General features: G+C 38.3%; 2 protein-coding genes across 2 annotated transcripts in view; both read left to right on the forward strand.

Moving 5' to 3' along the window:
* Window positions 1-304: 304 nt before the first annotated feature.
* pank2 (pantothenate kinase 2) lies at window positions 305-8,202 on the forward strand. Its single transcript, XM_053335813.1, has 7 exons — window positions 305-654; window positions 1,167-1,519; window positions 2,341-2,594; window positions 4,574-4,750; window positions 5,018-5,141; window positions 6,508-6,633; window positions 7,439-8,202. The coding sequence occupies exons 1-7, from the start codon at window positions 441-443 to the stop codon at window positions 7,487-7,489; spliced, it is 1,299 nt and encodes a 432-aa protein (XP_053191788.1). The 5' UTR covers window positions 305-440; the 3' UTR covers window positions 7,490-8,202.
* A 2,791-nt stretch (window positions 8,203-10,993) lies between these two features.
* Window positions 10,994-12,094, forward strand: part of loxl3b (lysyl oxidase-like 3b) — a 34,803-nt gene continuing 33,702 nt past the window's right edge. Inside the window, exon 1 of the mRNA XM_053335260.1 lies at window positions 10,994-11,211. The gene's annotated coding sequence lies outside the window, so the exon portion shown is untranslated. The remainder of the gene's footprint in view (window positions 11,212-12,094) is intronic.

Genomic DNA, 12,094 nt, shown 5'->3' on the forward strand with positions numbered 1-12,094 from the left:
GTATTTTGAGATACAGTAAATTATATATATACTGTATCTTAATTATGTATGACTTTAGTGTACTTTTCTGGGGTTGTATATATTTCTGCTTGTTTCTTTTTTGCTATTCATACATATATTATATTTTTATGTTAGAAAAAAATCAAGAAGAGTGTGACAGCCTCCTTTTTGGAGATGTTTACCAAGTGGCAGACTCGCATTCGGATTGGTGGTAACAGCCTTCGATCACCTGCTAGCCCCGCCCACCTCTAGCTGACAGGGAGTATAAAAGAAAACGTCCAGTTTCTGGCCGTTAGTGACAACACAGCTACTTAGCTAGCTAATTAGCTGGCCCGTTGTGCGTTGGACTTCATTATCCACATAATTCATTGACATTTACTGATTTTATTTATCACAAACTATAGCATAAATGTTATAAAAAAGATAATATTGTCATTTCAATGGCGTTTAATGGCCACCAACGCGACGATGAAACCACCGACGAAGACGAAACGCCCACGAAGCATCCGCGCTCCGCCAAAGAGATGCCCGGTTGTTTCAGGAGCGACCCCAACAATGAGGCAGCAGCGGCCGCCGAACGAGCCACATTCGACCGCCGAACTTCCAACTCAACGGCGAGGATTCGGAGCGACTCGGTGAAGAAAACAAGGCCGCGTAAGGTGTTCTCGTTGCTAGGCTTGTGTGTGGGGGGTTTAGTGTATTTACTGGGAATGGAGCCACACAAATCAAAAGGCGTTCCCCCCACAAAAGACAAGCAGTAAAAAAAATACAGAATTTTAAAAGAAAATGCAGCAATTGTGCACATATATCCCTCTAGATAAATATATACTGGCGTAATAATGTACTGGGGTGATGCAAAACTGAAGTAAAGTCATTTTGACGGTGGTATTGCATGGTAATATTGGTGAGCTGTGGCGGCAGTAAATAGTCAGGACCTGTTTTGCAACAAGATGGCGTTCGTGGTACACACTGTACAGCTTCTGTGGATGAAGCTGCTTCCCTTTATGTGGACCAACACTGCCCTATATGTCCTCACTGTCACTAAGCATCAAAATATTGCCATTGATGATAACAATAATCATGCAGTGCAAGGTAATAAATTATTTTTTGTGCGAAATGTTGGATGATGAACATATTTTTTGCATATATTGTTTCATATACTGCAGCATTTCCCTGGTTTGGGATGGACATAGGAGGCACTCTGGTGAAGCTGGTGTACTTCGAGCCCAAAGACATCACAGCCGAGGAGGAGCAGGAAGAGGTGGAGAACCTGAAGAGCATCCGGCGCTACCTGACCTCTAACACCGCTTATGGCAAAACAGGCATCAGGGACGTGCACCTGGAGCTGCAGGACCTGACGCTGTGCGGCAGGACGGGCAACCTGCACTTCATCCGCTTCCCAACGCATGACCTTCCGGCCTTCCTGCAGATGGGCCGCAACAAGCACTTCTCCAGCCTCCACACCACCCTCTGTGCCACTGGAGGGGGGGCGTACAAGTTTGAGTCTGATTTCCGCACGGTGGGTCCCGGTGGTCGCACTCCCTTTTGTTCGCTTTCACACGCTGGATAGTGAATTCAGACAGGAAGGAAAGGAGGGAGAGAGATGTGAAGTCCTAACACATTTATAGCGTCTTTTGGGAACGCGTGTAATCACATCATAACAGCCTATTGTGTAGAAACACTAGAAAGACACTTTGAAGATGTAGCAGCACTGTCTGTAGATATCAAGACAAAAAAGAACACTGCCTTCTTAGGTTTAAAAAGATACTTGTGTAATAATAAAGAAATCTAATCAGATTCTTTTTAGTAGAGTGCATCCTAATAGATAATATCGGTAAATGTAAATGTTCAATTGAGATCACATACACCAGGAGATACATATATACTTTTTTTTAATACCTTAATAGGGGCAATGTATCCTGGTGGAAATACAACTCATAAAATACAAAATATTTTTAAAATTGTTGTGGAAATGTTATATTTAGGTGCAAATTAGTTAACTAGTAATATCATAGTAAATAAAAAGAATAATTTTCACATCTCATTTTCCACTCCTGCCTGTTTAAGAATTATGGGGTGTACACTTGCAAAAGAAAAAGCTGATTGTCAAAATACATTTCCATCATAAAAAGATGCAGTTTTAATTATTTAGGGTTTTTTAAAAATGTATATTTAAACACACTCCTGTTGATTTGTAAAGTAGGTTCCTGTTTTCTTACTCCCTGCTTTTCCCTCCTCCCCTTGTTTCCTGCTTCTGTGCTCGCCTGACCACACCCCCTCCCTCCCTCCTGACTGATGTTATCCATGTTTTCTTTCTTTTTTCTCTCTCAACAAATACAGATGGCCGACCTGCAGCTTCACAAGCTCGACGAGTTGGACTGTTTGGTCCGAGGGGTGTTGTACATCGACTCGGTGGTGTCCAGCGGCCCCTCGGAGTGCTACTACTTTGAAAACCCCACGGACCCAGACCGCTGCATTCAGAGACCCTACACACTGGAGAACCCCTATCCCCTGCTGCTGGTCAACATAGGGTCCGGGGTCAGCATCCTGGCCGTCTACTCTGAGAACAACTACAAACGAGTTACTGGGACCAGGTAATGATCCGTGAGAGAGGCTTCCTGTGGTCTGGCCATGATGGCTGGTGAGCTTTAAATAGGTTGAAATCAATGGCAAAGTATCACCATTAACTGCATTTATTAAATATTTATGTATTGTACATTTTCCTAATTAAGATTGGATTGAGATTGTGATGAGAGTTATTTTATATTTGTTTATATATAGCAGTGAGGCAGCAGATTGTAACCCACTGAATACCCCTCCACCTCCCCTTTGTGTCGTTTGTCCATTCTGGGCTACTGTAGAAACACAGCAGTGCAAAGTGGTGTGCTCAGTAATAGAGGACCCGCTCTCTATTTAGATATAAAAGGCTCGTTCTTAGGTAATTCTCATTTTCAGGTGATTATACACTAATTAAAACACACTTATGAATATTATATTCCATTCCTGCCAGTTGGATCCTCCTAAATCTTTACACACTGGTCCTTTAAAATCTGATTTATGTAGTGTGTCAGTAGTGGTGACCTCACACATAGTAAATTGTGGTCCTAACATCGCTGTCAAAGACTCAGACCTCTGCCCTGACTGTAAAACTCACAGATACTCGTGAGACATAATGTATATGAAGAAAGTGCTGTCTGACATGTCACGTGTTTTTACCCCTGTTGCTGCCTCGTAATGTAAACAGTAAACATTTCATGATCATGTAGATTTAGATTTTTATTATATATACATTTAAGCAGCATAAGATGTGATGTAAGTAACTCTCCAGTGTGAGAGTTACATTAATCTAAGAAAAAAGAGAAAACTTAATATTAAAAAGAGAAATTAAGATTTGACAAGAGATACAAATAACAGATTTCTTATATATGCTTTACAACTGCACAAAGACAACTAAAGGTAGTATTAGTGGGTTGTTACGAAGATAGTACAAATGACATCATAAAAAGACGTTCACTCATGAGCCAAACTATAAAAATATTACATTACATTTAGAGTTACATTTATTTCCATGAGTCAGGTCTACATCTGACACCAGTAACAGATTAAAGATGCCGTTCAGAGACCAGATAATGATGAGTGAGTGAGTGAAACATGTATGCGTTCTTTATCCAGTGCAGCATAATGTATTTAAATCCTCATTTAAGATAAGATATTCCTTTATTACTCCCACAATGAGGGAATTTGCATTATTACAGCAGCAAAGTGGACAGTAAAAATAGAATAGCGCCAATAAAAAGAATAAAAACAATAAATACGTACAAAAAGCAATAAAAAAATAATAGTAGTAAGTAGCCTTTAATGCCATTTTAACAGTTTATATTTGACTTCAGCATTCAGAAGTCATATCATTTTGTCATTTTGTACACATTTTTGTCTGAAGTGATTCAGGGATGTGTAGGAGGGTGCCGGCTGTCGGTGACGTCCGCCCCTCTGTGTCTCCCTCGTGCCTCGGTGTGAAAAGTCACAGCATTTTTTAAGCGTCCATTCAGATATTTTTTTAATTAATTTTTTTCACCAACCATTTCCTCTTGAGTCGAAGCAAACATTTTTTCTATTGATACTTTTTTGAATTTTTTTGGGTCCAGTTTTTTAAAAATGTTGAATCCAGTTAGTTTAACAGGACATTTTTGACTGTCCCTCCTCCTCCTCCTCCTCCTACACTCTCCGCTGGTTTGTTTTCACGGGTGGTTTCTCTGTCTGGCGGCTTTGAAAGGGGATTCATGAATGCTTAGTTTTCATTCAACACAATGGCCCTCTGTCATTTGTTCTGAGGAAGAAACACAAGACGGGTGTATTTGAATAGAGAGGCTGAGGAATTTGTGCATAAACTTTAGATTTTTTTTTTCTTCTTTTACTTCTTGGCAGACATTTCTTTTCGCCTTTTTTAATTTTAGACTCTTAAATGAGACTTTACTATCGCTGCCAAACCAAGCCAAGCAAGGCAGAAAATACTCCAGGCTGATTTCTGACTGTATTTTTAATTTTCTTGTCTTTTTTTTTTTTGTGTTCGCAGCCTCGGTGGTGGGACCTTCCTGGGCCTTTGCTGCCTGCTGACCGGCTGCTCTACTTTCGAGGAGGCCCTACAAATGGCTTCAGAAGGGGAGAGCACCCGTGTGGATAAGCTGGTTCGGGACATCTACGGAGGAGACTACGAGAGGTTTGGACTGCCAGGCTGGGCTGTGGCCTCAAGGTACGAGCTTTATGACAACTTTATTTAAAAACTGAGAGTCACAAGCTTGTTTGTGGTGGAATTCAATCTAAACACAGTCGGCTTTAACAATCCAGGAACGTGCTAAATTTACTCTGTTTCCCATTCCAGGGTGAAAATAAGAAGCCTTTGATTATATTTCTGTTTCTTTTTATAGTTTAGAGCTTCAATTTAGTCTGAATTCTGGTTGTTTTTAAATTTTAAGAGCATTCTCCTTCAATGTCAATGTGTTTTTTTTTTATTTCTTAGTTTTGGCAACATGATGTCTAAAGAGAAGAGGGAGTCCGTGTCCAAAGAGGACCTGGCCAGAGCAACACTGGTCACCATCACTAATAACATCGGCTCCATCACTCGAATGTGCGCTCTCAACGAGGTTAGTAAGAGGAGGAAGAGAGATTGTAAAAAATCACCAGATTTGCTGAGGAGTATTTTTTATTGTTTTTTTGTCAGTGAACTGCAGAAGCCAAAACAGCTGATAAAGAAACAAAGTCCTAATCTGAACCTCTGAAGTGGAAGAAAATATGCAACTAATTAATTTAGATTATAACTGATAATATTTTGTTTGCATAGCGTTCATATTAGAGCTATATCATAATATTTTTAACCTAATGCTTTGATATCTCAACAATAATGCAGGGATGACTATTGGTGCTTGCACAAAACATTTAAATAATAAGAGTGTTGATAAATATAATAATTATGTGGGTTAAAGGTAAATAATAGAACAGCTAAAACAGTTTCAGTTCAGAAAATTAAAACATTTTACTGTAAAGCAGCTTTTAAAACCAGGAATCTATCTAGTGTCGATATAATACTGATATATTGCTCAGTCCTAGTTTCTATCAAGGTTACAATTATCTGATCAGGTCAGCTGTTTTATCATAAGATTATTTGAAAAAAGTTGACAGAGATAAAAATGAACCAGTCCCGTGGAGTAATCAACCCCCCCCCCCCTTCCTCCTCCTCCTCCTCCTCCATCGTACCTGCAGCTTGTTTCCTCTTTGCGTTCAGCCTCTTTACGGTGCTGCCTTGTGGCGTCTTGATCAAGCAGCATTGTACAGGGCTATGAAGGCGTAGAGGAGGTAAACTACGTTCCTCCGTGCATGTTTCACTGCCCAAAAAAACAGGAAGTGTTAATACAAAAAAATAGAAAAACTATCAATTAAATGATGAATATGATGATTTGATTCAGTAGTTACAGTAACACATTGGAAATACACAACCTTTGTTAGTAGTCAGGTTCATTTATGTACTGATAGAATGAGCTTTAAAACAGAAAATGAAGACCAACATGTTTTATCAAGAAGTGATAAATTGAATAAAAAGTCGCCAATTAACAAATAATGTATATATTTAATCACTATCTTAAGAAATTGATTGTAGCATTAAAAACACAGATTTGAGACATTGATAATAAAACTGATGATCGGGTTCTTTTACGGCTTTGTTCAGATAAAATGGTGGCGTGTTCAATTACACAGCTTCACTTTAGTATTCATGTCAAGTAGCAAAGATAACTTAGCGGGTTTGTGTTTACTGTAAGAGCCGGCAAACCAGATTCATTGTGCTTTTTAATACAACTAGCTGAGCTTCATGGTAATAACAGTATCATCTTTAAAAATGTCACATGGATGAAAGTAGCCAGTTTAATCCCCACATGGTCGGTATTATCATTTGTGTTTATACAGTTTTGAGTTAATTTGACTTTATTCTCTTATTTATCTCTTTAATTTACTAAGAACATTGAGAGAGTGGTGTTTGTGGGCAACTTCCTGAGAGTGAACACCCTCTCTATGAAGCTGCTGGCCTACGCTATGGACTACTGGTCCAAAGGTCAACTCAAAGCCCTCTTCCTACGGCACGAGGTGAGTAACACTACCACTCAAAAATATAGTTTCATACCTCCAATGATCCAATCCAACTTTACCTGCAAAGCAGGCTACATAACTGACATATTGACTTCCTATGAGCCGGCCCGCAGCCTTAGATCCTCGGGTGGGGCCTTTCTGGTTGTTCCAAAGTCAAGGCTGAAATCTAGAGGGGTCCATGCTTTTGCCATCAGGGTCCCTCGGCTTTGGAACAACCTGCCCGAGGAAATACGGCTCGCACGTTCAGTATCTTATTTTAAATCACTTCTCAAAACTCACTTTTACAGACTAGCTTTTATGTGATGTCATCTGCTTGTCTGTTCATTTTGCTTATTGCTACTGTCTTTTATTTAAAAAACTTTTTACTAATTTACTGTCTCTTATTTTACTTTGTCTTATTTATTTTATATATTTTTACATTCTTATTCTCATCCTGTCAATGCCAGTCTTGTTACCTCTCTCTATGTTGTGTGTCTTGTTTTTTATTGTAATGCTTTTGCTTGCTTTGTCTGTCAAAGCACTTTGTGAACTTTGTTTTTGAAAGGTGCTATATAAATAAAGTGTATTATAACAGCTCACGCGGGGCAGAAAATAAATTAAAAGACATAAAACATGAGTAAAAATAACAGCCATACAATAAAAACAATCAAATAACATCAAATAAAATAAAGTCAGCGTCTTACAGTGTCAAAGGTGTCAAAGGTCAAGGAGAAGAGATTTAAAAACGGACCTGTCTAAAGTTCAGAGGCAGATCTTCCTCAGTGATTACTAACTCAACTCGATCTTGTTTTTTGTTTTTCAGGGTTACTTCGGAGCAGTCGGAGCCCTCCTCGAGCTCCTACATCCTTCTTAATCCGTCCAACTTCACCCAAAGAAGCACTTGTCAATCTGCTGCAAAGACCATTCGCACTTTAGACCGCTCAGAGTCATTTCCACGGTGGGATATTTTTTTTACGCCCCTGCCACCTCCCCAGTTACTGCGAAATTTCGGTTTTGCGGCCACCAAAACTGTCACACACAACATTTTTGAGGTCCTAATTATTACGCTCTCAAGAAATCAAGTTGATTTGTAAAAAAATGGTGAAAGTGGCTTCTGAATTTTTGACACACACCAGCTGTTGTGGTCAGTGGTTTAAAAACCGGTTTCCTGCTCGTACCAAAAGTCTTTAGGCAGAAGCCATCATCGTCGTCTGCAGGACTTAAAACGCTTCTCAAGGAAATTCACCACGGTTGCCTGAAATACTGAAGATATATAAAAAGTACTTTGAACGTACCCGTCGTCATAGTTTTGACTTGTAGACTGCACTTAGCCCTCAGTGGATATCAGGTCCTGGTCCAAATATTGGAAAGTGTTTTTTTTCTTTTTTTTATATGGTTTATTTGACTTTACTTAGGTACCAGATGGATGGGAGTGTGTTTTTTAAATCGAATGATACTGTTAACGGTTCAGTATGTACCTCAGGTTTTGGGGTCATGATTCGGTACCAGTAGAAAAAGAAAGAAAGATAAATACCATTGATCTTCATTTAGATAAATATAAACCTCCTACGGTGACTCATTGGATGTAAATGTCATTGAAACAGGTCAGTTTTTAGTTTTAAGAATTAATCTCTCTCTCTCTCTCTCTCTCTCTCTCTCTCTCTCTCTCTCTCTCTCTCTCTCTCTCTCTCTCTCTCTCTCTCTGTCTCTCTGTCTCTCTGTCTCTGCAGATTTGTGTTGATTTATAGTCTTAAGTGTCTATAAAATAGTTGAATTCAGCTCCAGCAGCTACAACAGTAACATGCATCAGAGGGACCAAACCTGCTATCATACATACATATATGAGCATGCTAATCCTTAGTGGTGCACTGCTAAAAACCAACGCTATAGACTTATTGTTCCACACCTGGGTCAGGAGTTAGAGGATTACTGAAGTATTTTATCAGTAACTGTTTGAGTCACAGAGCGAACCTCGCATCCTGTAACTCAACAGTTCTGCTATGAGTGTTTACATTTCAGGTGCTAGGAAGTAAATGTTTTAACAAGAAGAGCAGCACGAGTGAGTCACGAGAAAAGAGCACAGACAATGAAGTTAAATCTATTGTTTCCATTATTAATTAGTTTGCACATTTCTATACTTTTATGATGTAAGAAATAAGCCAAAAATGCATCAACGCAACATCTCCAAAGCCAAAACTCACCTATTTGAAACCCAAAGATTTTGAGTTTACTATCAAATACAACAAATCTTCTCATTTGAGAGACTGGAACCAAGAAATTTAATATTTGCCCTTTTTAAAAAAGAAAAAAAAACTACCAAAGATTGTATCTGATAATTTTAGCTTTGTGAGTGTGTGGTGCTCCTCCCATCCACCTGCTACTCCTGGTAAGTTAAAACAAGACTATTAACAAACATTTACCACTGCTTTTTCTTCTCTGTCTGTTTATTATACTTGAGCCATTATCGTCATGGTCACTACTTTACTTTAAACAGTCGATGCAAAAAAGCAGACAAGTTTTCCACACTGGATTTTTTTTTTTTTAATTTAAACTCAATCTGTCTGAATTTGAATCATCACAGTTACATCAGTCTTATTAAATGCTTTAAAAGGAGAAATGACTTGTTACTTATGGAGACTGTGGATTGTTTCTGCCTCTGTAAAGGACACATAATGTACTGTTACAGTCCTTTTATTTCACTTAAGATGTTCATATTTATAAAGTTGTATTAACTAAACTCTTCTCCTGAGCTTTATCAAGGAAATCAGTACAATCAGTGTCGTATATCAGTGAGCCCCAAACGTCTGTGTAGAAGTTATAGGGCTGAATTTCTCCCAAAAATCAAAGGTTAGTGGTACGTTCAAGAGCGTCGAATGTAGTGAACTGTGTCTGTGTTTTTAATTTAATGTTCGTCTCGGTCAGTAGGTCGGTCAGTCTTCAAGCTTTTGGGGTTTTTTTTACGGAGACATTTAGTCAAGTAGGAACCTCTTGTGTCTCTGATGTCTCACCAGGGTTGTGATTGGTCCCATTATTTCATTTTAATGCACATCCGTCCCATTTTAAATGTTTGTTTTCAGTTACTCATCAAATGACATCACATCACAGGGACCATGGAAACTTATCTTGACTCCCAAAAATTCACACTGTCTGTCAGCTACACTAGATGAAGTATCTACCAGTTCAGGAGTTGATTTTAACTGAAGTGCCTGTCGTCGTGTTTTTTTTTTTTTTATAAAATAGAATAAGTAACGTTTTCAGTCATGTGATTTTAAAATGAGACACTGATTGGTTGCTTGTACATTGCATTACTTTTTTTTTTTTTTTTTTTTTTGTAAGTGTCATTTCTTACTGAAGTTTCCTGATTAAACGCAAATATTTCATATCTTTTTGACTACATGTGGCATTTTTTATTATGGGGGGGGGTTAAAGGATTATTTTAAAATTTAGGGCATTGAAGGAAAAGAGCTAAACTATAATGTCTTCCTCAAACTAAATACACCATGTGGTTTGTAGTTACTTTTCTTCTCTGGAGCCTTTTATTCATATGACTAATTATATTGTGTCATTTTAATCTCCCTAAAAGAATAAAATACATTAAAAAATATAATTATAATACAATAGAATGACATCACTAGGACCTCTTGATGATTTTTGTTTATTAAACTCAGTAATTTTAGTAGTTTGGAGGTTGATTATGTTGTAGTGTTCCTGTTATTTTGTCCACCCCTTCACACCTTCCTGTAGCATTGTTTAGCTCCGTGGTTCTCAAAACGTTTCAGAACCCTTAAAACGGACACAAATTAGACCACAGACCCCCATCTGATCAGAGTTTTGCTTTTAGATGTTTTATTATAGAAAATGTGTGAATTAGTGACTAAAATACTTTCTACTTCCTGTCATTGTGTTACTTAAGGAAGGAGTTATAGTGAAAATCAATTACTCCCCATCTTGCTGGTGACCCCTGGAGCCCCCTCAAGGACCCCTGGGGGTCCCGGGACCCCACTTTGAGAACCCCAGATCAGTTGTGAGTGTGGCTGAACTTCGCAGCATGTCAGTATTAAGACATTTACTCAAATTTACATACAAAATATTTTTACAGAAAACTCATTTGCACTTTTTTTTGGGTTGTAAATGTTTTGCGGCCACGTCGGACGCTTCGACAGACACGTAGTCTGCGTGTGAAATGAATTAAAACTCACGTTTTTTGGCGTTATGCAAGAGGACAACCTGTAACTGATCCATCCATGAAAGAGTTAGTGTGTCTTTCCAGGGAATAAATCCAGCCCACTTCAGCCTCCTCCTCCTCCTCCTCCTCCTCCTCCTCCTCGGTGAGGCTGCACAGCTGGCAATTCACAGACTGTAAGGCTGAAGGAAGGAGTGAGAGCTGCTGGGTGGACCACTGTGCCGCAAACTGGACGCCTGTTTAATGGAGGAGATGAATTAGCTCAAGCTGTGTTGGACTATTTATTCATCTTTTTCTCTTTAGAGGTTCAGTTTATGAACTTCTGGATAATCAATCATTTTTAAATAACACACCTCCCTCCTTTTTTTTCTCCACTGGAACCGTTATAACCTCCTCAGAGTGGGAAATACAAGGTAAGACTCATACTGTGTTAATAATGTGAGTTTTTATGGATAGTAATAAAAAAGAACTGTAGGGAGGGATTGTGATTAAGCTGCAAAAAGTAGATTTAAAAAGTAATTTCACTGTAGTTCAACATTAAAACTTCCTAATTTGTGTCAGAAAAGCAGCAAACTAAAGATAATTATAGTGTGACTATTAAAAACACACGCTCCAGATTACTTTATATTCACACTATGATAACTCCATAACAACACGGTGCTGTAAAATCAGCCTTTTCAGACTAAATCAGCTTTAATCTGCAGCACTTTATCCAGACTGCTGAAAACAGACTTTCACTTTTCGGATACTGAATCTTGCAGATTTTTTAAAAAAATGTGAAGAATGTTGAGACAGGAAACAGAAGCCAAATAATGTCTCGGAAAAGAAGAGTATACAGTGTTTTCAAAGGAATCCCTGTTGCCATATCTACAGTGGTGGAAAATACACTCACTTCTATACTTAAGTACGATTTGGAAGTACTTAAGTATTTCCATTTGATGCAGTTTAGAGGGAAATGTACTTTTTTACATCTGTAGTTACTTTTCAGATTAAGATTTTACTTTGAAAATATGATAAACTTGTAAAATATAATGCTTTGTTGAAGATTAAACCAGTGGTTCACCAGGTTTTTTGGTTTGAAACAACAATAATCAGTATCTAGTTGGTGTCCCTTGTCATATTTCAGATGTTTATGAGCTGTTGGCTGTTTACCCACAAAGACGTTTCCCCTTCAAACCTCAAATGGTCTCGAAGTAGTAACAGCTTAAAGCCCAAAGTGGTCAAATGATGAAATATTTAACACACAAAAAAAGTAAAGATTTGACATTCAAACAAATCAATAAAAGTAGAAACAGT

The sequence above is a fragment of the Scomber japonicus genome, chromosome 16 (genome assembly GCF_027409825.1).
Source record: "Scomber japonicus isolate fScoJap1 chromosome 16, fScoJap1.pri, whole genome shotgun sequence".
NCBI classification, from domain to species: domain Eukaryota; kingdom Metazoa; phylum Chordata; class Actinopteri; order Scombriformes; family Scombridae; genus Scomber; species Scomber japonicus.

What these genes read in the sequence shown, in the direction of transcription:
- pank2 (XM_053335813.1), top strand. Translation starts at nt 441, where the DNA reads ATGGCGTTTAATGGCCACCAACGCGACGATGAAACCACCGACGAAGAC. An exon ending in TTGAGTCTGATTTCCGCACG is followed by an intron (nt 1,520 to 2,340) that starts GTGGGTCCCGGT and finishes CAACAAATACAG; the next exon opens with ATGGCCGACCTGCAGCTTCA. An exon ending in CCCTCTTCCTACGGCACGAG is followed by an intron (nt 6,634 to 7,438) that starts GTGAGTAACACT and finishes TTTGTTTTTCAG; the next exon opens with GGTTACTTCGGAGCAGTCGG.